The sequence below is a fragment of the Temnothorax americanus genome, unplaced genomic scaffold, assembly GCF_048541705.1.
Source record: "Temnothorax americanus isolate GAGA-0224 unplaced genomic scaffold, ASM4854170v1 Scaffold53, whole genome shotgun sequence".
Classification (NCBI taxonomy): Eukaryota; Metazoa; Arthropoda; class Insecta; order Hymenoptera; family Formicidae; genus Temnothorax; species Temnothorax americanus.
Genome location: NW_027509688.1, coordinates 111965 through 138240, shown reverse-complemented (window position 1 = coordinate 138240; position 26276 = coordinate 111965). Strand labels below are relative to the sequence as shown.

The 26276-nt window shown below is 41.8% G+C and overlaps 2 protein-coding genes across 3 annotated transcripts in view; both read right to left on the bottom strand.

Annotated features, from left to right (window-relative positions):
* LOC143904517 (uncharacterized) overlaps positions 1 to 10133 on the bottom strand; it is a 64103-nt gene extending 53970 nt beyond the window's left edge. Inside the window, exon 1 of the mRNA XM_077419262.1 lies at positions 9935 to 10133. The gene's annotated coding sequence lies outside the window, so the exon portion shown is untranslated. The remainder of the gene's footprint in view (positions 1 to 9934) is intronic.
* Positions 10134 to 17112: 6979 nt separating this feature from the next.
* Positions 17113 to 26122, bottom strand: LOC143904522 (sodium-coupled monocarboxylate transporter 1). Of its 2 annotated transcripts, none has more exons than XM_077419273.1 (9): positions 25729 to 26122; positions 25061 to 25318; positions 23920 to 24265; positions 22070 to 22224; positions 21151 to 21291; positions 20719 to 20827; positions 19836 to 20057; positions 19089 to 19603; positions 17113 to 18717 (listed from the first exon to the last, which is right to left on the bottom strand). In XM_077419273.1, the coding sequence occupies exons 2-9, from the start codon at positions 25279 to 25281 to the stop codon at positions 18624 to 18626; spliced, it is 1803 nt and encodes a 600-aa protein (XP_077275399.1). In that variant the 5' UTR covers positions 25282 to 25318; positions 25729 to 26122; the 3' UTR covers positions 17113 to 18623. The 2 variants fall into 2 exon arrangements, with proteins under 2 accessions (XP_077275399.1, XP_077275398.1); XM_077419272.1 differs by having other exon boundaries at positions 25061 to 25291.
* Between the last annotated feature and the right edge of the window lie 154 nt (positions 26123 to 26276).

The window sequence follows — 26276 nt, the reverse complement described above, 5'->3', positions numbered from 1 at the left end:
CAGAGGGATCCCGCGACCGCGGGATCCGGCGGCAGGGCAACGCGAGGAGGCAATTTAGCAGGCGCAATGACACGCGTCCGGTTTTGTTGTCACCGCCAAGCGGCGCGTACCTATATATGTGTATATAAGCGCGCGTATATACGCGTCCGCATGATTGCGCGGGCGAGGACGAAGGGGGTAGAAGCGGAGAGCAGAAAAAGGGATCCGGGGAGGAGAGAGGAGTGAAGAAAGGAGAGGCGACTCGTCGCTGCGAGAGCCGAGAGAAGAAATCCCGTGAGCGAAGCCGAAGGACGAGAAGCGGAGAAGCGGAACGACGACGAAACCCGTTCTCATTATTATATTCATATTCAGGCACGATGGGGCGAACCCTCCCCCTCGTTTCGCGTCCTGCGCCCACCTCTCTCGCTTGCTCCCGGCTTCTCCCGGAGAGATTCTCTCTTTCTCTCTTTCTCTCTCCCTCACGCAGCCGCGCGTAGAGAGACGGTATAGATATAGCGGTATAAAAATCTCTATAAAAAGTTGAAAAGTGCCGCCGCCGGAGTTGAGGGGCGACAATGGATGAAATATGCCGCTCCGTTCGACCCTACTGGAAGCCTTAAGGTGCCGGACACCTCCTTACACCTGCGCGCGCGCGAGAGAAAGAGAGAGAGAGAGAGAGAGAGAGAGAGAGAGAGAGAGAGACCTCGGCGTGTTATAGCGCCTTATTATAAACCAAGCCGGCGCGGCAGCCTCAGCATCTCGCCACGGATGGGACGCCTATCCACGAAATCGATGCGGCCTTCCACCTTGAATTATTCTCGCTGCCGCGCGAGACTGCGAGGCGGTCGCGGCGGTTCCGTGAAATTCAGAGTTCTCTCGCGCCTCTCCTCCATACCTTCCTCGAACGACTCCGTCTACCCTATCTTTTTCTTTTCCCCGCGCGCGCGTGAATAGACGCTTCTTTCATGTTCTGGTATAATATATAGGGTAAATATTGTTTTATATATTAAAGATAGGTAGATGTGAGGATTCCGACGGTTGAATATCAAAGAATGATAACGTCGTGACTAACTCGCGATTAGTCTGCTGCATCAAGTAAACGATTATGCAGACGCGTGACTTTTGATTATTACGTATATAGATGAAAATAAACACGTGATTATTATTAAAGTCCTTTCGCTATTTTGATACGCACCATTGGTTCTTTCCAAGCACGCGAATAAATCGTCAAAAAATCCATTCTTGAGGTCGCGGTAATATTTCGAATTTTATTTCATGACGCGAAGCTATCCGAAAGATTTATATACGTGCATGAGAGAACGGTGCATTGATTAAACGCAATAGCATCTGTTTATTAAGGCATGATCTCAAGGATAATTTAAAACCTGAAATTTACATTTAAAAACGTTTGCATTTCACATTTCATAATTATCCGGCTAATGACATTTTACCGATATGATAAGTTTATCGCGTAGCACCGTAGCAGAATGTGCGAGAGTAAAACACGGCTACCGGAATATAATAATATCTGCAGTATGCTGCTGTGAAAGTAATATTGTGATTCGCGCGAATCATGGCGAGTAGAGCACAGACCGCAGGTTAGATCAAAGCAGCTTAATAAAGCTCCGCCGCTTGCGATATTTCACGAAACGTACAACGGCTGTCGCGCCGTGGCAGTCGTTAATAATGATTTGTGCTCATCGTGTCCCCCGATCCGCAGAAACGTCGGTAGTCCCACTTTCGATTTGTCCAGGAATAGAACGATCTTTTTTTTTATTCTTTCTCTTCTTTTTTTTTAGTTATACCTACCGATTCTTCTATTCCAGGCAGCTACGAAAACGCGAGATATTAAGTAGCCGTCATCGCTGTTCAGATTAGTGTAAATGACTTTCAAATGAGTTCGATATCTTTCTCACACTATTAGATTCGCGAAATGCATTTCACCCGCCGCGTTCTAATATAGTTTTTAAAGTCAATAATTGGTTGAGTTTGGATTATATAATTACACAATTTATGTGTGTATCTCATTATTAACCTTATTTATTTGCCACACTGGGATCAAATCAACCCCACGACCATATTCCCTTAATTTTAAGTACCGAAACCTATGGGGAGCGGGTCTATAGCGACATCTGTCAATAGTTCGAGCATGCCACTATTTTGTAAAAACAGCCATTTTTTCATTTTTCTTTTGCTATTTTAATTTTTGTATCATACATAATTTTAATTTTTGGCTATATAACCTACATAACTTTTAAAAGTAAGCTTTTAAGAAGTTCTAAAAAAATTGGCAGGTTAAAATATTGAATAGCTTATTTGTTATAACAATCTTTGTCGCTGGGGTAGATTCTACCCCAATGTGGCAAGTACGTGACGTCTATACAGAAGTGTGGCAAGTAAGGGTTAAAGCACTAAGTTCTAAAATATTTTAACACCATATTTAAAGGAGTAAATAACTATAGATGAAAATAACTGTATCGGAAACTTTTAATTATATTGAATGGATCCGCGGTATATGCCAATATATTTATAGCAAATATTCTGTTCTTTGCTTCGTCAAACGGCAAAGTGTCTCTCTTTAGTAACAGACAAATGTTATTAAAGGCTTATTTACTGTTATTTCCTGTTCAAAAATTAATATCTCTTCGAACAAAAATTGACAGAAGGAAACTTTAGTGTCCGAGAGAAACTGAAAACCATCTGGAATTGAGATATTTATTATCTGACAACTGGGTTTACAATTCACAATTTTGACAGTTCCCTGTTGGACAGCTTGCCTAAACTGTCGAAACTGTTCCAGAAAAGATAATTAGTGGCGCTAGAGAGAAAAGGAGAAAAAGGGAAAGGTCATGCCATGAAACGTGAAAAACCGAGAGTTGTTGAAAGGTCGGTTATCGAAAAATTCCATATAAAATAATGGCTGTTTTAAAGGACACTAAGGTGAGTTATTATTGCAGCCCCCAGGGGGCCTCTGTTGTGGTTACGCAAAAGGCGTGCTATATGCATGAATGACTTGTAAATATAGAGATTGTAGCCTGAGCCGCACGCCAGATGCCAAAACCAAAAATAATCGTCGTTTCGTCTTGCCCGTATAGCGACGGCTCCTCCTCAATTCGCAGCTAGGTATTTCCACACCTTTCGACCGGACGATCAGGTGTTCACTTCTCGAAACAGGTTCAGTCGAGGATTTTCAGTGAAGGAGCGAGTCGACTGGTACGGAAAATTCGACACGATTTTCTTTTTACGCACTAACGCGGTGTGCTTCTAATCATGCAGCATTCATCGACACGTAGGTATACACTTATAGTCGCGCATTTCAAAGTTTGCATTAAGCATTATTAATGTTTCAACGTTTATACAGAATAATCTGATCTAAGTAGTCGAGAGAATATTAACTTTACTAAAGTTAATATTCTCTCTAAAAGTCGAAGAATGAAATATCAGTCACGAGTGAAATGCAAGTGTAACGAAAAGTAAAAATTGAACCTGTGTACTTCGAGTGATTCGCCACTCTAAGAAAGAGTAAAATACTCCATTTGAGTGAACGGACATTCTTTTCGAGTGCAGTAGATCAGTGTCCATAGGAATGAATTATGTCACTCTATAATTTTGAATGAAAAATTTCACTCTGAGTCATTTAGAGTCATTTATCAGTCGTTCCTAAGTGAATTGTGATTCACTATATAGCTTTGGCGTGATATCGTATTACTTCGGTAGAGTAGCCGCTCTAAGAATTTGAGTGAAAAATTCACTCCTACCTTATAAGTGCCCGCATTTATTCAAATTAGAGTGACAACCCTCTCTTTTGGAGTGACTATCGCAATCACTCTAATATATTAGTGGCGAAATTATACTCTACGAGATTTAGAGAGTATTATATCAACTTACGTTAAATTACAACCGAACTCCAAACAGATGGTCTCAGTATTAGTTCCTAAGTTAAACTGCGTGACGTTATATTTAATGCCAACGCGAAGGCATTAAGAGATATTTTCAATAATATATAGGTACCTGATGCTGATGAAAATTTTCGCTTCAATGCGATACGCGACGAAAAGTCCGATTAAGTCCCGAGCCGCATTGATGATTAATCAATGATATATTTTGTGAAAATATCGACAAGCTTTTATCGCTAAGTAAATTATTACGACTGCAGAAAGCAAGCATATTTCGCGAACACAAGCGTGCCTCGCGGATGGACATGAATGATGAGTAATGTAGGTTTCGCGCGAATAAGCTTATTCTTTCTAAGCGCAGCGAGGGTTACGTCACGGGAACGACGAGGACGATAAACGCGAGTGATCTCGGGTTTTCTGGGTGTGTACGACGGGGACGCGTCGTACGCTTGTAAATCACGAAGACATGGACGCGTGCACCAATCGGCGCGGGACTTAATTTACGGCCGCATTACGAGCCAACGAAGCGCTGAAATGGCGCTACGCCATTCATTGTCCGCCGCGCGAAGCTCGAGCTTAAATTGCGTAAGATTTATACCTCGCCCCCTCCCCTCCTCCCCCCCCACTGGCGTTAATCGTCGCGTTCCGTCGAGGTCGCCGTCGAATTTTCGAAAAAATTTGACAGCTCCTGCTTCATATTTCCGAGACAGACGTTCCCGGAATCGCTAACTGATAGTTAAACACGAATATGCACATTGTTCAATGAAAATTTGTTACGGCCGATTACAAACGGCACGACGTACCTCGGAAATCTTGTGATGGATGTTTTAAATCAGCAGAGAGTCCTCGTAAACTTTATTATTGTTTTGTTTAGGTGATTTAATTGCATGATTGTATTTAAGGAATACGACGAAATAATATTCCTTCTTATAATTTGTAGTTTTTAATCATTCATGACTTACACTATGTTTATAAGAAAAATTTAGTTCTCGTCCTGTCTTTGACAAATATATCCTTTTCACTTACATTATTCAGAATTATTTCTTCTTTAGTTACTCATCGTCCAGGCTCTCTCTCCTCCCGGCTTCTTCTATTTATTATCTATTGCTCAAAATGTTCATATTTTTCTTCTTTGCTTCAATGCATTACCAATACACTGAATACACACAAACGTTCATTATCGATACATATATTTTATCTCAAGCACTTAAGAGGACCAGATTCCAGAATGTTAAAAATACATCTCTCTCTGCATGCCTATCTATCATAAAACGTGTGGCTCTCGAAGCGTATAAACGTGTGAAGCCGACGATATCGAGGGCTTCCTCGGAATTTCGTCTCGAGGAAGGTGCTCCGAAGCGACGGCGCGGACTGGCCGAGCCGACGCTGACTCACTCGAGAGAGCGCAGCTGATGGCGAAGCCCAGCCCGGAACGGTCAGATCGGGCCTGACCCCGTGTCCTGACCGTTACCGTTTCTGAGTGACGTCTTCATGTCTGGCTCTGCGGGGCATTCCTCGTTCTCATTGTGCGTTTGTCCGTCAGCTCGTTCGGTCGGGCCCCGGACACCACGAGACGTACACAACCCGCCAACCCCCCGTCGTCGGCCACTTCTCGCCCGTGAAAACTGCGCGGCACCTACGGAGATGACTCGTGAAAAAAAAGGGCACCACGAGCCACCACGGTATACGGGAACCTTGCGGGAACGTGCAACGCGACGCGACGCGAGTGAATCGAGTGAAAGTGAAGCGTAGGCGACGATCCCCGTTGTCGCGACGTTGAGAGATGTACAACAATCGAAATCGATTAAGTTTTCGTTATTTTGATTGTCCAAATTGAATCCTGAGTCGAATATAGATTACCGTGATTAACTGTATTAGCCAAATGCGTTAATTACTTTCGTTCATTGGAAAAATTATCTTTGGATGACAACTTGAAAAAAGAATTCGCGTTTCTGGCACGTGTAATTCTATTTCACACGTCACAGACATTCTATAAAATTTAATGTTGTTAAAATATCACGTGCCTGGTAAAATTTCAATCTAATTTGCCTAAAAAATAATTCTCTAAAAAGTTTGTTAAATAACGTTTAAAAATTCCTTCACGTGTATCTTTGATCCTTACACAGTCGTATACATATATATTCTTAACTACCTGGTTAAAACACAGAAACAACACGATGCTTTATAGACCTTGCTGTAAACATCTAGAGAAACAGGTTGATCAATTGGACCTCTCGCGAATCGACTATAACTGTGATTAGGCTATAAACAGTTAAAGCAGTGATTAGAACCCCATTAAACATCATTTATATAATATATTAAATCGTATCTCAGTTTCTAATTGATATTTATCGTTCCGTTTGATTTCAATAAAAGTTTCATTAGCAACGTCATAAATCTCGACATAGAATATCTAATCCGAACAAAAATTTTTCTATCATAATAACTTTTATATAATTAATTTCTCGATTCGAATATATCAATCAGCAATTAAAATAACTGCCTTACTCAGAGTACATTCTCTCTAAAAATCGAAGAGTGAAATATATCACTCGAAACGAGTGAAATGCATCAAGTGTAACGAAAAGTGAAAATTGAGCCTATATAAGTTTGGAATGAAATCGCACTCCATTTGAGTAACGGACATTTTTTTCGAGTGAAGTAGATCAGTGTCCATAAGAGTGAATTATGTCAATTTTGAGTGGAAAATTTCACTCTGTTAGAGTCATTTATCAGTTGATCTTTGGTGAGTCGTGATTTGATGATTTGATGAAATCAGCTTTAGAGTGAAATCTCGTATCACTCCGGTAGATTAGCCGCTCTAAAAATTTGAGTGAAAAATTCACTCCTAAAGAGTGCCGCATTTACTCAAATTAGAGTGCGATAGCCCTCTCTTTCGGAGTGACTATCGCAATCACTCAAATATATTAATGGCAAAATCGCTCTAGGAGATTTAGAGTTCATTCAAAGCATTGTGATGAAGATTACCAAAATTCTTTTAGTAACAATCGTTCTTGAAGGGACGATAATTTTACTCGCGCAAAAAACTGGAGAATAAGCTGGCGAATGTTCAGGAAATCATCTTCTCACGAGAGACGCGCTCTTTCGTCTAGGCACTTCTCACCGGAGGCAAAGGAAAACGCGAATGTGCCTCGCTAACGAGCGGCGATTTCGGTGCCGGAACCCCGACGCGATAGGTAACTAAACTCGTATTACCGATCTTACCGCGGCTAGGACAACCGCGCGCTCGGCCAAAGAAATCGGTACAAAGATTGATGGCTCGGCGCGGCGCGTTTCACTCTCGCGCGGCCGGTAGCGGTCTTTATCGAGTGGACGTCGTATAAACGCGGCATACGTTTTCGTGACGATTAGCGGGGATGACGTGGCGTTTATACCGACAAAAGCGCGAACGATGGTTTACCGCTGCTCGTCGGGGTGTACGAGCCGGCGGAGAGAAAAGAGCACGGCGGCGATCCTGAATAGTGCCGATAAGGAGGTGGCTTCGGCGAAGGCAAGGTGAGACGCCGCACCGGCGAGAGGTGTACCTCGTTAATTGGCGACAATTAACAGGACGAGCATGCGACTGGCTACCGGTGCCACTCACGCGCGTGATACGCGCGAAAAGGCGCCGCGCCGATCTTTTATTCGCGCGGTTCTTACGCAAGAAGCCGCGCTCCGTCCCGTCCGCCGCTTTCTTTCGGCATGGCACGGCCGCGATTTCCGCGACTTCATTTATCAGAAGCCCCGCGCGCGCGCGCGGGATTCGATCGAGGGATTCATAAGCGCGACGCGGAAAAGAACTCCGCGCATCCACCGACCGTTACGCCAATTTCAAGTCGCGCGAGTAACGATCGCGACATTCGGTATATACGCATACACTCGGCGGTTTTCTTTCGTGATTTGACGAAGTCGCGGTTGAGATTTTAAGCCGATCTATTTATCCATACGGTCGCTCGTTTGACATTATCGACAGAATTATTTCATCTTTGTTATTCCAAGCGAGAAAGATTTCTCTTTTTCTTTTATATCAATTTACGCGCTGATGCTATACTATATCTATCAACGTAAATCAATAATGTAAATAGTAACAGATATGTAAATATATGTACAAATGGAAAAATAAACGCGTTGGTAACTGCCGAGACAACGAGAGCTCAAAGAATGTAATTGCAATATTTCCCGATTTCTATATCTTGAATTTTTTATTACAATGCGACGTAACACGAGAAGCCGGGAGCTGTCACGAATACGTATGTTGACCTCACGGGGAAAGATTTATAGCCTCTAGATAAGTGTCAGGAATCAGGATTTCCGTCTCGCTTCAACGAAGGAGGCTTCCTTCTCCGCGGTGATTCGAACGACCGGAGGGCGTGTCGAGATAATCGTCATCATCGTGTTTCGGCCAAAATCTAATCTGAGAACGGCCCACTAATTTTCACAGTGGTTTTTCCAGTTATTCTCTACCGCGGCAATAATTTCTGTATCCTTGTCTTCCAGACACGCCTTAATTTAAGACGTCGTTAACACCAGGATTGCAATTATCGCAGGATGCTTAGTGTCATCGTGTTATTGGAAACATCGTTGCAAACAGTTTATAGAAATATATATTAATCGAAAGCATATCTCAGAGAGCAGGACAATGACAGTTTACGGGAAGTCTCGACAAATCGAAGGCTTTTGGTACCTAATTAAATTAGTGCGGCGAATCGTGTGACAAGCAGACGATGTTTGGCCATTGCAGTTTCCCGAATATGCGTATTTAGCCACCCGAACAAAACGCGATTATAGAATACGCTATAGAAGACGCGCAACTGTGCTATATCGATCACCGCATAATCACTCTGGTGCATTAAGAATTAAGAGATGTCGCAATTTCCGAGAGAATTGCGGGAATTTATAATGCGACGGTTCTGCCAATAAGAATAGATAGCAGGTCCTCTCAAAACGCGACGCAGGTCTTTTTTTATGTTTTACTTATACATGTAATTTATTTTAGAGTATATTTTCTGATATATTTTAGAGTATATTGCACCAGATCTCTGAATCTCAAAATACGCGTATAGGATCGGATTCAAAAACGTGTGACGCTGATATTAAACAGCAGCCTCCAACTTTCGTTATTTGTGTTATGGATGTTTGCGAGATTCCTGAGTCGCTAGCGAAATTCTGCCGAAAAACATCTAAAGAGCTCCCCCTGGTATCTAATATGCGTGAGAAACAATTGGAGTAAATCTAAAGACTGATGCGTGATTCTTTTTCGATCGAGACAGAGAGCATACATCGAAGCACAGAATGCGTGTTTTAAAAAATAACAGTTTATGAAATTTAAAAATTTCATTAAAATTTATGTCTATATTGATTTATTTATGTGTAATTAAACGATACAACCGCGTCGTTTTTGGGGCCTATATACGAATCATAAGATTTTTCAGGCAATGCAGCTTCAATTTATATTTATAAGTTATGTTGGAATTTATATTATATTTTACCATCTCGATATCTCGATAGGATTGATGCTTTCACAATGTTTCTACCTTAAAGCGAGATACAACAAATAGTCGCAGTCAATGTCACGGATTCGCACTGGAAATGGATACCCGTCACAAATATTCAGCAACAATGAAAAAACTAAGGTGAAAACACACTATCTCGAGATAACGATATGACAAATATATGACGCGCCGATACTCGATTTGCTCGAGTGGACTTTCAGAGCAATTTGCTCGTTTCGAATCGCACATATAAAGGATGTAGGGAACGTGTTCGACAAGAGACGAAGAATGTGAAGCGCAAAGTGACATATAAGGAATCGAATGGAGCGTCTCCGTCTCTCTCGTGCTCCTCTTAAATTGACAGTCACGTCGCACTGTCCTCTCATCACGCAATCACGATGCGAAAAAAAAAACACAAGAGATGCCTAAGCTGGAAGATTCGCAGCCCTCTCGCCACGGGGTAGCGACGCTCGGGCGCTCTAAGCCCCCCCTGCCCCCCCCCCGTGTTTACATAACATCTCGTGCATCCACTCGAATCCTCTAACAAGTTTATACTCTGTCGCTTACCTTTTCCAACGTGTTCTCGGCGTGTTCTCCGCCGTTTCTCCGTACCGACCGAAGACGATATCCTTGTGGATGCCAGTAATGTTTCGGGAATATAGTACTCTCACGCACGTGTCTATACTCTTCGGCTTGTCCTCGGTCTCGCCGCCGCTTCCCGGTTCGCTGCTCCTCTTCGTACGTCCTCTCACTCGCGAATCTTGTCGATCATCTCAATCTCGTCGAACGGAGCGCGTCACACCGGTAAAACGTCAAGAGTCGGAGTATACTCACGCGGCGTACGTTCGTCCGATCGTCCAACGCGGATGATCGGAAGCGGGGAATCCGCGTTCCCCTAGGACGCCGAAGAACCAGCGGATGACCACTCACTCCGTTGTGTCAGAGGGGCCCTGTTTCTCGCGTTTTTCCGGCGTCTGCTGCGGCGCTCCTCGCGACGGCGAAGAGAAAACGCGCGGGCCGCGGGGTAACGACGTCGCCGTCGAAATGTGGGCGCTCCGAGCTTTACTCACTTTGGACTCATATTGTCGCGCGCGCGAGAGCGAGCGAGCGTGCGAGCGTTACCTCCCGGGTGTTGTTCCCTCAACGCCGGCGACGGCGTCGATCGGCGACGACGATTCGACGGTGGCAGGGCGACCTGGGCGACGCGACGTCGCGCGCGCGCGCACGCTTCGCGTTACCGCCGTTTGGCGGTGCTGAAAACGGCGTGTGCCCCCCGGAATCGCACAACCACCACCACCCCCCTCCCTCCACCCTCGATCAACCCCGTTTCACCACGTTCCCCGCTGTCATCCGCGAGCCCACCGAACTGAACCTGCACGTCTCCCCCGTGGAACCCGCACACGCTCCGTTCCGGGGACGGCTGCCGTGGCGCGTCTGCCTGTGTCCGTGTGACGCCGGGGAGATACACGACACGGTGTCGCGGACCAGCCGCAGGGGTAGGAGGGATAGCGGGGGCGACGAAGGGAAGGGGGAGAGGCAGCTGGAGCGAGAGCGAGAATGCGCGCGGTATATGGAGGATGGGCCCCGGTGGGATACTCGTATACGCGTGAATATGTGGGCGCGAGAGCCACGGAGGAAGGGGAGGGCCACACACGCGCACGCAGTCGAGTACCTAATACGTGTGTTGATCGCGGATCGTCCTGCCTTCGATACTCCCCTCCCTCTTCGTCGTCGAAAACCGCCAGCCTTCATTCGCGCAGCACGATACGCGGGGGACGGACTCGTGTGTGCGGACTGGGTATGTGTGTGTACCGTTGGACGACGAGTTAGGGGGCAGGGGGACGGGTCCACCAACACCACGGCGAGGTACCGCTCGGGTGGACGGGGAATTCACAGCCCGTGCGAGTACGCGCTCCACACACATATACGCACACGCTCCACACAACACACACACCACGAGAGAGAGAGAGAGAGAGAGAGAGAGAGAGAGAGAGAGAGAGAGAGAGAGAGAGAGAGAGAGAGAGAGAGAGAGAGAGAGAGAGAGAGAGAGAGAGAGAGAGAGAGAGTGGAGCTCGTCCCTGCCTATTTGATGCACTCCTCGATTACCAGCCACCTCTCCGAGAGAACGTCCCCCCCCCCACTAGCGCATCGCCGCGCGCCGGAATACGAGTGTGTGGCGGGAGGGTTCACGATGGTAGTTCGGGATGTCCTCCGTCCTCCCTCTCGTTCTTCCTCTTTCCCTCTGCTATCGTTATAAACGAGCTCTGGCTCCGATGATACATATACGCGCGACGCGCGAGAGGAGAGCGCGGCACTGCGCAATCTCTCCCGATTCACTCTCTCGGTTCTCCTATCTCCCACCCCCCGTCCACCCTGGGCTCGGTGTCTCGGCGGGGCACATCCGCGTCCTCCTCGTGAACGCGCGAACAATATCCTCCACACGTGAACGAAGAAACGTGTTCGACGTGTATGTACGGGGTACGGGGAGGAAAAGAAGAGCGCACTGATAGAAGCGGACAGCGAGCTCGCGCGCGCGAGCTCTTAACTTGCCCTCTTGCTCTCTCTCCTCTCCCCCCCCCTCCCCCTGCCAACTCCGTTGTCGGAGATTTAACGCCGGTAGTTGTAACTATTTACGCGCAATGCAACGCACGTGACGAGAATGAGACCGAACTCGGGCGGTTTGCTCATAATTTTTCACGTTTACCATGGAAAAATCGATGAGGCCAATATATTTTGCCGCCATTGTTTTTTATTCGGGCGCAAGCTCCCCCTCTCTCGGTTGTATCAAAATCTCGATCACGAAACCACGCGCGATTTCAACGATTGTATCGCCTATTCCGGGTTCTTGAAAACCATACGAAACATCAGCGGTGCGCTTGTGTCCGCGAGTGAGGGATGCGGCGGGTTTCTCCTGTTCTCTAATGGAAATACTCTGCCTCGATGAACAAGCGCGCCTACGACGCGCACACGCTCATACACACAGACACACACACATGCACGGTTGACAAGCGCACACACATTCGCAAGGCTACACCCTTCGCGGCTCGCCGCAAAGGTGGAGGGGAGGGAGAAGGACGGTGCACGTGCGCGCAGCATCCGTATGGACCAAAATGGCTGGCGGCACACGTGCCGATTGGCCGAGCGGAGACGGCGGAGGCGTGGAGAACGCGCGCTCGGCGGCCGTTAATCGGTCGACGATCAAAATAAAGATCTCTCGTCGTGGCGAGCGGCTGGCGGAGAAAACGGCGTAGCGCCGGGAGTGGGGGATCCGCGGGGTTGCGGGTTGCGCACGTTGCGCCCGTATATGCGCTTTTGGTAGGGCGAGATCGCGATAGGGGAAGGGGCCAAACCGCGATCGGTGGGGGCAAAGGACTTTTTTATGGATCTCACGTTGTCTCCGTCTCGCGCGCGTACGTGTGCGTATACGCGCGATACGTTACATACATCGCCAGGCGAGTGTCACGCGAGCGCGCGTGCACGCTCGACGATCGTCATTAAGGGAGATGCTAATTGGTGGCAAAGCGAGGTCAGGCCAAAAACCCCGCGCACCGTGTCCAGGGACTTTGCGTGTTTTTGTTCCGCTCTTTCTCTCTTTCTCTCTGTCTCTCCCGATGTGTGTGCGCGCCCGCGCGCGCGCGCGACTGTGTTTGTGGCGGAAGTCCCGGAAATTCCAGATCTCGCGAACGCTTGATTTTGCGCATCCACTATTGAGCATCGACGGTTGAGAGGCAGAATAGTTGGGGCTCGTGGAGCGAGAGAGAATACGTACGAGAGTTTGTCAGAGATGTTCCAAAGATATAAGCAATATATTAGAGCGAATAAATCACGAAGATGAAAAAGTGAATTATCAAATTTAATTAACTTTTTCTCTTTTATATTTTTATCTCAGCATTATTTTTTATACTTTAAGAAATTTAATTGTAATTTCTTTATTCCCATATATTTTAAGTCATGTATATCATTTTCCAGTGCTACGATAAAGAGAAATAATGTAATCTCTTTCTGTCTTATTTTTTCCAAATTTTATTCATTCATTTCATACAATAAATGAATCAAACATTTGTTCTATTTTTCAAGGATGTTGATTCTAGAAGATGCTGTTTTTAGTAAACTTTTTTTTCTCTAAAAACCGCTAGTTCCTTTATTCTTATCAAAATTTTATTCATTGTGAAGATACATACAGCGGATGATACGAAATTTTCTCCCATTTCTACGGGTAAAAATTATTTGATAAATACGGAATATAATATTACGGAAAAATGTTTAAAATATAATCAATCTCTCTTGCAATTGCTCATTTAAATTCTATATTACTCTTTTGTTAAAATAAAATGTATTCAAAGCCGTTGATTAAGCCGTAATACTTTATTCTTTATTTTCTTCGAAAATATTCAATTTTCCATCGTGTGAGAAACTGTGAGAAGCCAACCAACGTTGAAAGAAACCATTTTTCTTAGCTTGTCTTCTAATAGCTGTACTCGGAAAAGTACGTCATGTTATCGAGACAATCTAATATGCAAGCATGTTTTACACGAGAATAAACGTGACCCTTTCGCGACGCGACGGTCTGGAGCCAGGCAGTGTATATCGTAACTTTCTTTACACGATCTCGCTACTGGAATACATGTATTCCTTCTCTTTCACCGAATGTACACATATAACTCTATGTCGACAGGATATATATGTATTTGCACGCGTTAGAGAAACGGGGAACTCACTTCTCATCCAGTCTGATATTACGTTTTCCTCGGGTTTTCAACCGGCTAATTAGAAAATGGTAGAAAATGACAGAGAGAAAGAGAGAGAGAGAGAGAGAGAGAGAGAGAGAGAGAGAGAGAGAGAGACATATAAACGAATATTCATGCGAAAATTCAGACATAGAATTATTTAAAATCGCAAATAGAATATCTCCACCCTATTTTTTACGTATGCATCCTATCTGACAAAATTGAAGATATTTTTTACGTTAATGCAAAAATTAACCAAATTTGAAAAAGAAACAGTGTATGTACATGTGTGTGCAAGATGTCCTGCGAGGTAAATAAAAAATATTTCTAGCATTTCTAGCAGACCATTTTTAAAACTCTTAGAGATTAAATGATACTTTTTCTCTACATTCGTTATTGAATTCTGCTAGAAATACAATACCGCATGTACTTGAAACAGGTTTATTCAGTTTACTGCTTTTTTTATTTTACTTCCACTTGTGACATAAGACGAAAACCATCAGCAAAAAAACACATAAGATAGAAAGTTTTTTTCTAAAAGTGAGCAATATCTTCTTCTTGTTATAAATTTGTGACAATAAGGGATGCGCGGGAACAGGCTCATAAAATAAAAGCCTTTCAGTTCAAAATAACTTGCTAGACCTGAAAAACTTTGTCTCGTAAGATATTCTATAGAAATACGACGATAAGAATGTTAAACTTTAATTTTTTGTTCAATGTAGTACATAGACACTTGATTTGTTTTCATATATGCAAAAAGGCAAAAAACAGGGATCACAAGACGTACTGAAAAGTCCGAGATTACTGTTTAATATGATATTTTAGAAATGGATATTTCACTATCTCCTCGACAAATCTCGCTTATTTGAGCTGTTTTCTTTGTGCGATTTGCATCGGTTTAGACATATTTTTTCTTAAAGGGGTGTTTAGACATTTCCCTAGTATATAGTCCATAAACTTCTAAGGTCGTACAATACGTTCGAGTAGAGAGGGACAGTCAGAGCTCTTTCTTTATGATCAAACATATTTTTCTTGTGAATTCGAAAACGTAAACGAAGAAAGTGATAATACAACAAAGAAGTATAACGCAATAAATGTAAACTTTTTCTTCTGAGAGAATTGAAATTTAATCTATGAAAAGATTTTAATTGAAAATGCTGCGAAGGAGGGGTCTCTATAATAATTCTCCAAAAGAAAGATTCCTGCTTTGCAATTAAACTTGAAAATGCATGATACTTGAAAAAAAAAGGTATCGGTTATTAAGCAAAAAATTTTCTAAAATAGTTTTATTTAATAACATTCGTCGGTTATATGCACGTTATTTGAGATAAATGATACGATATGATTTCCGATGTTGAATCATCAAGATATAATAAAAGGTTGACTTTTCGACACAAACTTCCAAAGCACGAACCCGAAGGATCACGTTAAAGCTGCCGGTTGCGATCGTCCTTGTATTACATGCGACATGCCTTCTCTTCACCCGTCGCGTCGCGGCGTCGGTCTCGTGGGCAGAAACGGAGGTCAATTGTTGTTTGTTTGTATTTACTACGAGAGAGCACCCCGGCTGCGCCTGGAGAAGCTGCGTCGACGCTATGAAAAGGGGGAGGTTTGGGGATGCACGGGCGCATATCGTATTCTCCATTCTGTCGCGTATAGAGTGCGTGCGGTTGGGGGCACGAGACGTTACCAGCCTGGGGAAATTGAATGTCACTCGGAAAAGAAACGTCACAATATTCCGCGTGTCTGCTGGCGGGAGAGCTGTTTTGTAGCTTCTCTCGTCTCGTTTCTCGTTTCGCTTCTCGAAAAGCTATTGTGCCGCGCTTCGTCACGCGACAGTTTTTACAACGAAAACAGTAATAGCGATCGAAGACGAAAAGTTTCCAGATCCTTTCGAGTAAGCCGATTGGATTTTGCAATTTTATTTTTGCGCACTCGCGATCGTGTATATCGACGATTGCGCTTGTTAATATTTGAACGTCATATTAAGAAAAAGAATTAACTTATCTGCTTAAATAATATAAATTTAAATTAAAATAATTTTAAATAATTAATGTAAGTTTATAAGTTTAATAAAAATGTCTCCTTTCTATCTTGCATTTTAACTGATTTTCACATAATTGTCACGCATTTAAATGTTAGATATTATTTTAAAGTCCAAAGAAATATTCTAGAAAATATATGTTAAATTGACTATTTAAGAATCGAACATCCCGTGACATACAGCAAGCTTGTCTAATAATATCGGCGACGACGGGGCGGATCGGCGTGCATCTCATTGACCGAGAGAAATCCTTTCGGCATCTGCCAAAGAGAATCGCGATCGGCGTGTCCTTCCTGAAAAAGCGTGTCCCGATATAAATCCGACGGCCGAATGTTTGACAGAATAATTTTCACGTTAGCGGGATGCATTATGCGTCTTTATGCTAGCGCCTGACCGTGCGCATTGTCGCCGAAATAAGCCGTATCCCGCCACGACAGCTCCCTGGTCTTTTATGCTCGTTTCGCATGTATATACAGCGACTCTCTCCCCCATCAGAAACCTTGACCGTATAGTAGTAGCTACGACCCAAAGCTGGAAATTTGTCTTCGACCTATGCCGCAGGCCCGCAGCGGAAAGTCTGCGGGCCAGGGGCGCAGAACTCCAGACGAAAGGCTCTTTAAAGTCGGCTCTTAAAAATATAAGAGTTGTAAAATAAAAAGTCATCAACGTCATGTAATAATATTTTTAGAAGCTATATACAAATCGTAGCTGAATTTTGAAATATGACAGCTAGGCTATAAACACACATAACGCACAACACGCGCGCGTGCCAGAAATTAAGACAGGACAAAAGAAAAATTAAAATAAAAATTATATAAAAAAAAAAGATAGAATAAGAAAAAGAAAATTATGGAATAGATTATATATGTCTATAATAATATCTATATTTTATATAGTATATATATATATATATATATATATATATCCTATATATATAATATCTGTAATATAGTATATATAGAATTTTAACGTGAAGCATCTTCGAATAATTTTTCCAACAATAGATTGGTGGCTATTTTCTGCGCACAATATTCTTAATTTTCGTCACTTTATTACGCGACTCCTATTAGGTTTGACGCATTATTTTTTGCTTTCGATAGGCTTATTTTTTCATCGGGTTCACTCTCCAATCTCTATCTTAATAAATAAAAAAATAATAATTGGCACAAAGGATTACCGAGGGCGGGGCATAACCAAGCGCCGCTTTCAAGATCGAGATACTTGGTGTATATAAAGAGGGGCGATATACGACAACGTCAACCACGAGGAGGCTGTGCGATCGGGCCTCTCAGGTCTGTCACTCGACACCAAATCAGACAGAATCTGTCAAAAATCTGTCACCCGGCCCACAATGCGAGGCCGGGTCCCTCTCAGTTCGGGATTTTACCCACACGTTGAAATCAGACCGGATAGAAAGGGGGAACGCGGCGAGGAGAGCTAGACGGGGGGAAGTTCCCCGAAACTCGCGCATCGGTATGTAAGTAGATGGGTCTCTGCCGCTTATATTTGACACCTTTCAGTCCAATAAAATAAAACCGTTCCGCGGTGGAATGTGGTCGCCCGCTTCGAGACAGAAGCGTCGTTTCTCCGCTGGAGACGTGGAATGTTCTCCCGCGCGAGGAACAGTCGATCGGGGGTTTCCTACGTCTTCTGCGAGTTGGCGATCGCTGATAAGGGTCCTCCCTTTCGTCGTCCCAAATTCGAAGTGATAAGTCCCCCCATCCGTCCCCTCTCTCGTCAAGTTGGTGGCCTCGCGCGTCTCTCTCGAGAGACGAGAAAAGTCTTGGAAATTTGTCACGAGTCCGCTGTGCGACGGCACGCTCTGGCACACACACACCGATCGATCCATCGCGGATTTTAAAGAGAGAGACTCGACGAATGACTCGACAAAAACTCCCGCAGCATTTACATTCTCTAATCCGATAGGCATCGTTCCTCCAGATGTTTCAGATGGAGCCGGGGACTTGTTTGTATTGAGATGCGTGGGGCAGATATATAATCTAGTCAATTTGACACCCTCATCGACGTTCTAATGGGTGCTTTCAACTCCGAGGACGAGGCCGGTTAGATATGCAGTTATCTCTCCCGGACAAATGCGTCCGCTTGTCTGTCGATCGCTGTCTCCCGTACAATTTATGTCGTTAAGAATTTATTGATTGGAGCCTTTCTTCCTCGGACGGTTTACGGAAATCTCTCTCTAAACATCTTATTATCAATATGTTGATATATTGAAAGCTTGTGGACTGGCCTATAAATTTATGATCGGTGGACACTAGATTTCGATAGAAGTTTTTTTTCTTTACGTACTAATGTATTTGATATAGAGAATACGTAATATTGTTACAGAGAGATCATAGAATTTGTAATCGAACGATTTTCCAAACGTTTAAGGACATTTATATTGTGTGCGTGCATGTATGTGTGTTTTAATGAAGTCTTGTAAAGTCACGGAGAACAAGTAAGGATGGAATCAAATATACACGTTTCAAGATTTCAGTTCTTCTTTCTCTGGATTAGTTACCAACGCTGTTGGCACCGTATGTAACGACACTTCCATGTACTTTTTCGGTGGGAAAAATCTGAAAATGACGAGAATATATGGATAAGATATAGCGAAAAAAATTAGATATTTATACATGCATAAATAATCAAACGCGACTAAAATCTCGAAATAAGTTGAATCCAACAGTCAAACTTAAATATTTAATGCAACGATTTATGATATAAATTTTAATAGTTCACACATCTCTAGTATCTATAAATAGTCTATATAATATATTCTTTCCACCAATTTTAAATACAATATGTGTGGTATATCTATATATATATGAATAAATTTACTTATAAACTTTAATTATAAAATTAAAAAAAAATATCTTTATTTTTTTTTAAATTTCAAAACGTTTTAAACAAAAATCTATACTTCGTAACAAAGTATCCTCAGACATACCTGGTCATGAACGGTGGAAAATGATCTGGGTTAATGTCGCTTAAATCAGGAGCGCCGCAGAGGAAGCTGACTACCGTGCCGATCACCATCACGATTAGGGCCCCCAGCAGCGTATAGTACATGAAGGATATCCTGTACATGAAGAAAGGTGCGTCTACAGACTCGACTTGCGTCGGATTCTGCGTGGTCGTCGTTACGGTCGTACGATTAAACAGACCGGGCCCGTTCAGGCAGCCCTCCGTCGTGGAGGGAAGCGGCTGGTAATAGAGACGGCGATTGGCCATGTGCCATTGTGCGCCGACGATGATCCAGATCATCGTCACCATCGAGACCAGTCCGCCGGCCACCGCTCCCTTGGTCGTCGCCCAGGGCATCAACATCCCCAGCGAGAACAGACCCAGCATCGCGCCGGCCGTGATACCGGTCACGGTCAGTGACAGCTGGAAGATGTCGCCGAGACGGTCCACGAGGAACACCATGCCCACGCACAGGATGCCCAGGAGTACCACCGTGATCTGGGGATGACATAAACCGTTCTGGAATCGTCGCCGGGACCGTCGCGGACGTGTTTATAATTTCAGAATTGAACTGTAAGAGATATACATCCCCGAATTGTTTTTACTCTTATTTGTTTTAGCGAATATTTCTCGCTTAACATTTCTTTCTGGAAAAATGGAGGAGAAAGGAAGACCGCGAGTCTCTCATTTTCCTTGCGGTTACGGACCGCAATATGTTACGCCTTTGTACCTTCATAATGTTGGCGGCTCTAGTCTCTTTGTCGTTGCTCTCTGGCATCCAGGGATCGATGAAATCCTCGTAAATCGTCCCGGTGACTGTGTTCAACCCGGCGCTCATCGTCGAGAGACCGGCGCTAACCAGACCGGCGAGAAAGAGGCCAGGAAGTCCCGGAACGTTCGCGGCTACGTCCAGCACGTAATACGGCAATATCTTGTCGCTCCTTGCTACCACCTGAAAACAAGCTAATTCTCTTCACTGGAATCTTCACGAGAGGCGATTCGTTTAATCCTTCATTGCTCAACTTTTTAATCTTACTTTAATTACATCAGGGTTTATCGCATTTTTAAGACGTGAGTATCGTTGAAGGAGATAAGAGTGATGTATATAAAGAGAATCTCAGAAAAGAGTTTAATAATATGATAAATCTAAAAAAGTTTACTTTTAAATAAATTTGGAAAAAATTCTACCACGGCATTGATCTCTTGCGCTGTTCAAAAGTTAAAGAAGACATCAATGATATTAAAATCTATACAAAGAGTAATTTTGAAACAGATATATTGTTAACTATAGCGAACTGTTCTTTCGAAGTGAACAATTCCTTCTATTTTCTTACATTATCAAAAGTAGCGAAGGTATTTGTGATGCTTGAGTTAAATAGGATACTTTAGAAACTGTCTCTAACTAAACTTACAGTAAAATTGCATGTGCAATCTTTCGGTAACTCGGTTCTGGTATAGTCATCTGCTTATATTTCTTTAACTTCAGTAAAGTATATACTTATACCATCTTTTCAAAACTTGGTTTGATGTCTTCGCAAGTCTTATTTACGCACTTAGCGTATACGCGGCTTAGAACGCGATAAAGGCTAATAAACAACGAAGTCGAAACTTACGTGTGCAGTTATGGGATCGCATTTGTGATATCTGGCGTACATAGTGAGGCCGGTGAAAACGGAAATCAGTTTTACAAATATTAGGCCCACAGCCAGGACCCATATCGACCTGCGAAAATGATGCGTAAAACAACGCTGGTTACTATTTTTTTTTTTTTTTTTTTTTTAGATTTTTCTTTCTTCAAAGAACATAATAATATCGCAATTTATTTACTTATTTGACTCCTTGGGATTAACTTTTGTCTTACTTTTATCACGGTAGAATATTTTTTGTTCAAAATTTTTTATATATTTTTATATTCGCGGCATAGCAGGACTTTTTCTTGAGTTTTTTCGTTTGACAAGCGATTATTTTACCACGAAATTGCTCAACATTTGAATGATGCTACTTATATCATAAGTGATTTCAAAAAGCAAATATTTTGCACTTACTTTTGCGCTTCTTTGATGGTAGGTACTGCCAGAAATCTTTGCATAGAAACCTGGCTGATGCCCAACCCTGCCAGCCATGTCATTACCATTCCCACTGACATGCCCCAGAACGAATTTCTGGTGAAAGGACTGGGATCCATACTATATGAAAGAGAATTGAGAATATATTAGTCAATTTACTTAATAAGATATCAATAATTAGATTATCAATTTATAGTCAGAATAACGATATTAGATCGTAATTAACTGCGAGAATATATACAACGATATTAACGAATAAACGTGTTAAGTTTTATTGTCAATATACGCTGCTGTATCAAAAATTTAACGGAGAAGAACACAATGACATCGCAATTGCGAAAAGAGCTACCGTGTTAAATCCAACATCGTGCGAGTAATGTTTGATATCTAACAATAAGTGGTTAAAATACAATGCAATTTAATATCTACAAAAACGGAAACGCATGCATTAGAAATAGCGCGCATTTTTGCATTTCTCGAGATCGGTTTGCAATCGATACATCTTGGTTAAATAATTCTTGATGAAGTAATGCTATATCCAGAGATACGAGTAAGTTCGCACAATATTCCTTGGTTTGCTCATTTTTAATACATTCATCATCAAACATGTTTTAGCTGATTTTCCATTCATGCTGGATTAAATGATTTTTTATTAAAACAAGTAATAAAATACTTAATTTTTAAAATGTTCAATTTATAATATTGAGTTGCACAAAAATATATATGATATGTGATATTTACTTGACAGTCATTGATTAACAAAAGTGACTGTCATAGCAATGAATGTGTTTTAATTAACGAACAATGCCCTTTCCTCTTTCTCTCTCTCATTAATAAATTGTAACTAAATTGTAACAAGTTGTAAATAAGTTGTAAAAAAATACACCTGTTCTCTTACTTCCAAAACACAATTCTACCGCCCTTCTCGGCTATCCTCCAGGTCTCACCGACGCCGCCCACGGCGATCGTTCCCAGTATCAAAACGGCAATGAGACTTCCGACAGTCACCGTCATCTGAACCGTATCCGCCCATACGACAGCCTTCAGACCTCCCTATATAAGATATATATATATATATTTTTTTTTTTTCAAAGAGAGATTACTCGTACAATAAAGGTATCAGTGTCAGTCACGGCGCGACGTGCACAGAATCAAACGGTCGGGGAGTCGGTGAAACGTAAACCCGGGGGAGAGATCGCAACACAATTGCATAACGATGTTACAATATACTTACAATGCAACGGGACGATATTTGTATTTTATAAATCGTTATCGATACAAATTTTTTATCATATATCAAGAAACCTACGCAACCGGCGTAATTATCATCATATTTTAATAACAATGTTGATGTTACAGCGTGGTATGCAAATTGCATAAACGATTATAACGCATAGCTATTCGTGTTAAGCTTGTGTATATTCTATAAAAGAGTAATCGTCAGCAAATATTAATATTATTGCATATAATAAGCCTTGAAGAAGCGCTTGTTGTTCTTTATCTCCAGAAATATCAGAGTTATCTTTTACGAAGCAAAGCGATGCATGATCTATATCTATGCACATTTCGCACACATCATTATCCAGCGTACTATTATTCAAACAAGCCCAAGACGAAGACAAATTACGATCAATTTCGTCATCGTTTTTGTGTATTTTATTCAAGTGGCGCGGCGATGCAGTCGTTAGTTTGTTGACGCGACATCACATCGTAAATAATCCAGCAACCTGATGCTAAACTGATAAGACCGCCAGTCATGTTCAGCAAAATCTTTTTTAAATAACCGTTTATTCGATGGTCGTCGCGGCTGTACGTTTCGTCTAAGTAAACCGTAGGCCTGTTTGTTTTAACTGAATTTCTTGAGAAAAAAAGAAAAGATGAACTGTGCAAGAAGTTGAGCTAAAACAAACAGGCCTCGTGATATTCTTATTCGATAACGCGTCACGGCTTCAAGATGACGCGCGTGAAACACGTGTTCTATCATCTCGTGATTTCGCGGCCTTCCAATTACCTAGGCGTGATTCTCTGTTTCAATATGCAGCACGTGCGAATGTTAATAGACGATAACGGTGACCAGTATTCTCCGTTTGAAAAGGATTGGTGATTTATTTCGAAAGCTTCAATGTTCGAACTTTCGAAGTTTCGAATCTTCGAAACTTCAATACTTCAACCTTCGAAGCTTCGAAGAATCAAAATTATACAATTGTTAATTTAATATATAATAGTACCGCGATAAACATACATTTATAAAATTAAATAACAAAATCCAAATAAAATTTCTAATGTTGCAATTATGTCGCTTAATTATGTCGCAAATATATTTCCAAGCTCCGAAGAATCAAAATTATATACAATTATTAATTTAATATAATAGTACCGCGAGAGAGAGAGAGCTAGACATACATTTATAAAATTAAATAACAAAATCCAAATAAAATTTCTAATGTTGCAATTATGTCGCTTAATTATGTCGCAAATATATTTCCAAGCTCCGAAGTTAACTTTGAAGTTAAGTTTCGAATCTTCGAAGCTATCAAAAGTAACAGCCCTCGTTTGAACGCAGAATATAATTTGAATGTCCCAAAAAACACGTAAACTTGCACAAATATTGAGCGCTCTCTTTCTCAAAGAATTCAAGAAGCAATACAGATTTTGCGATCTCCAATTAGACCAACAGACATCCATTATAAAAATTCAAAAATTCTTAAAATGATAATTATAATCGAAATGTCTAGGCATATCACTTACGATGGTCGTGTAGAAGATGCACACCATGCATATCACCGGCGCGACGTAATGCAGATTCATCCCGGTCGCTTGCGAGAAGGCTAACGCCGGCACGTAGATTATTAACGGCACGTATATGACCAGCGCGAGGGTGTAGAGAAAAGACGCTAATTGCCGGACCGGCCTGGCGAATCTCATTTCCAGATATTCGAAAGTGCTCGTCAGCTGCAGCTTGTAAAACACCGGCAGGTATACGCTTACGATTATGAAACAGCTGATGAAGGATGTGAAAATGCACACCGCATATTGAGTTCCATATTGGTACACCTCGGAAGGGACGCCGAGCAAAGACACGCCTGATATGTGACTGAAATATATTTTGTTTCCATTAGAAATGGATTTCTTTCTTGATATTATTAACGATTAAATATTATAGGAATTGCTTTAATATATTCGAAGTGTTCCATCAATTTGTTTAAATTAAGATTTTTCTTATCAATTTGAAATTAATTTTTCGTCGGTAGAGTTTCCGTCGTGAGAAAATAATTTCTGTAAATAATTAGCGATTAAAAATAAAAAGGCTTCTTGCGAGCTGAGCTTTAATTGAAAGGTCTTATTCTTTAATCAATTTTAATAGAATTAATTAAAAACCTAATTAGAAAAAAATTATAGAGACATTCTTCAATTTTAATATTCGCTTTCTTCTTTTATCTCCAAAATATATATTTCATAAACTTTTTCTAATCATAATCTAGCTTTTTTCGAAAAACATCAGAAAATAAAAATAAAACAACACTTACCGTATTATACTCTCTATTTTTTACAGAAAGATGTCTTTGTGTAATTATAATATTCGTCCGCGCTAATAATAATCGATTTAAATCAAAAGATTTTGTTGTTAAAAACATATTCAATGACTTTTTGAAACCTTATAAAAGTTATAAATTGTAACAAAAGTTACGAACATACATTAATGAATTAAAATAAAGTTTTACACATATAGCACAATTTTAAAATAAATTTTAAACTAACAATAAATAAAAAAAATTACTCGATCAGAGATTGCTTATATCAAAAGTAAACTTTCAAATAAATGATTAAGAAGAAATTGCATTTTTTTATTTGAGAACGGCGATAAGATACGCAAGACGTGTTAAGTCACCTCGCTATCAGGCTCATGCTAATTGGAAGAAAGGACATAGTTTTTCCGCCGAGTAGGTACTCGGTGGTGTTGTCCTGCTTCGTGCTGAAGAAACCGAAGTAGATGCCGATGAGAACGCTGATGCCCAGCAGACCGCCGAACAGGGTATAATCGGTCCATCCGAAAGTGAGTTCTTTCAGCTCGTGGCCCGCGAAAAACGGATCCGTGCCATTGACGTTCATCCTGAATTCACTAGCTCAAAAGATTCGCGTTAAGGGACTATTTCAGAGAAAAATAACGACATGTATATTACAGTTACACGCGCAAAAGGTATAGTCGCTAGATTATCTCGCGTTTTACGTGGGAAACTCGTTTCAAAGATAGAGGGTGAAGCTCATTAATCTTCCGCTAAGTACATGAACGCTAATTAAACTGAGTTATTAGACTGAGAAATATTGGGAGTATTCCCAATAGTGTACTTTACGTATTTTAATAATATTTAGTAATATTATTTTTAATTACTTTAGCTTAAGTGCTGCTACTTTAATTACTTAGTTTAAAAGTAATCTTAATTTATTTTTCGTTTGTTGAAATAAATTATGTCGTTATTTTATATTCGAATGGAAGTACGAACCTAAGATGATCTTATCCTAAATTTTGTTGCGAATGCTATTGCCAATTATACATACATATTTCGATTACTTTCTTCTTACTGTAGAGCGATCTGAGTTCCGCATTAGTGTCTGGAGTAACGTACTGCGCCGGGAACAAAGCGACTGAATTTCGGAAAAGTGTCGTTTACGCGTCCACGATCTAATCATGTATGTATCTAATAATAAAACAACCTCGCTGGAATTTGGAAAAGTACCGAACGAAATCTGCATACCCACTGGCAATGATGACGTGAAATGCGATGCTATATGTTAGGCCGATATTCAGCTGTATCAGCTTGATTTACGGCACCGCAGATAAAACCCTGTAGCTCGTAAATAGACGAGAATCCTTAAATAGGCAGGCGTCTTTATGCTGCACTCTGCGCCAAAATTAATTTCATCACCGATATCGTCGCTGGCTTGTTTGTCAAAAATTTGCACGAACTTTCGGTCGTATATCCTTCGCGATAACGCGCAGTGACGTGTCCCATAAGAACGATCGCACATGCGATTCCTGTCGAATATGAGAGATACCGAGGTAGAAACATGTTTTGTTATCACGATCAGAATCGAACATTTTTTAA

Bases quoted from the DNA above. Each gene is read 5' to 3' on its own strand.
- LOC143904522 (XM_077419273.1), bottom strand. From the start codon at position 25,281: ATGAACGTCAATGGCACGGATCCGTTTTTCGCGGGCCACGAGCTGAAA. The intron at 20,058-20,718 runs GTAAGTTTCGAC...GCTTGTTTTCAG, and splicing joins GCGATCCCATAACTGCACAC to GTGGTAGCAAGGAGCGACAA. The intron at 18,718-19,088 runs GTATGTCTGAGG...CGTCATTTTCAG, and splicing joins TTTCCACCGTTCATGACCAG to ATTTTTCCCACCGAAAAAGT.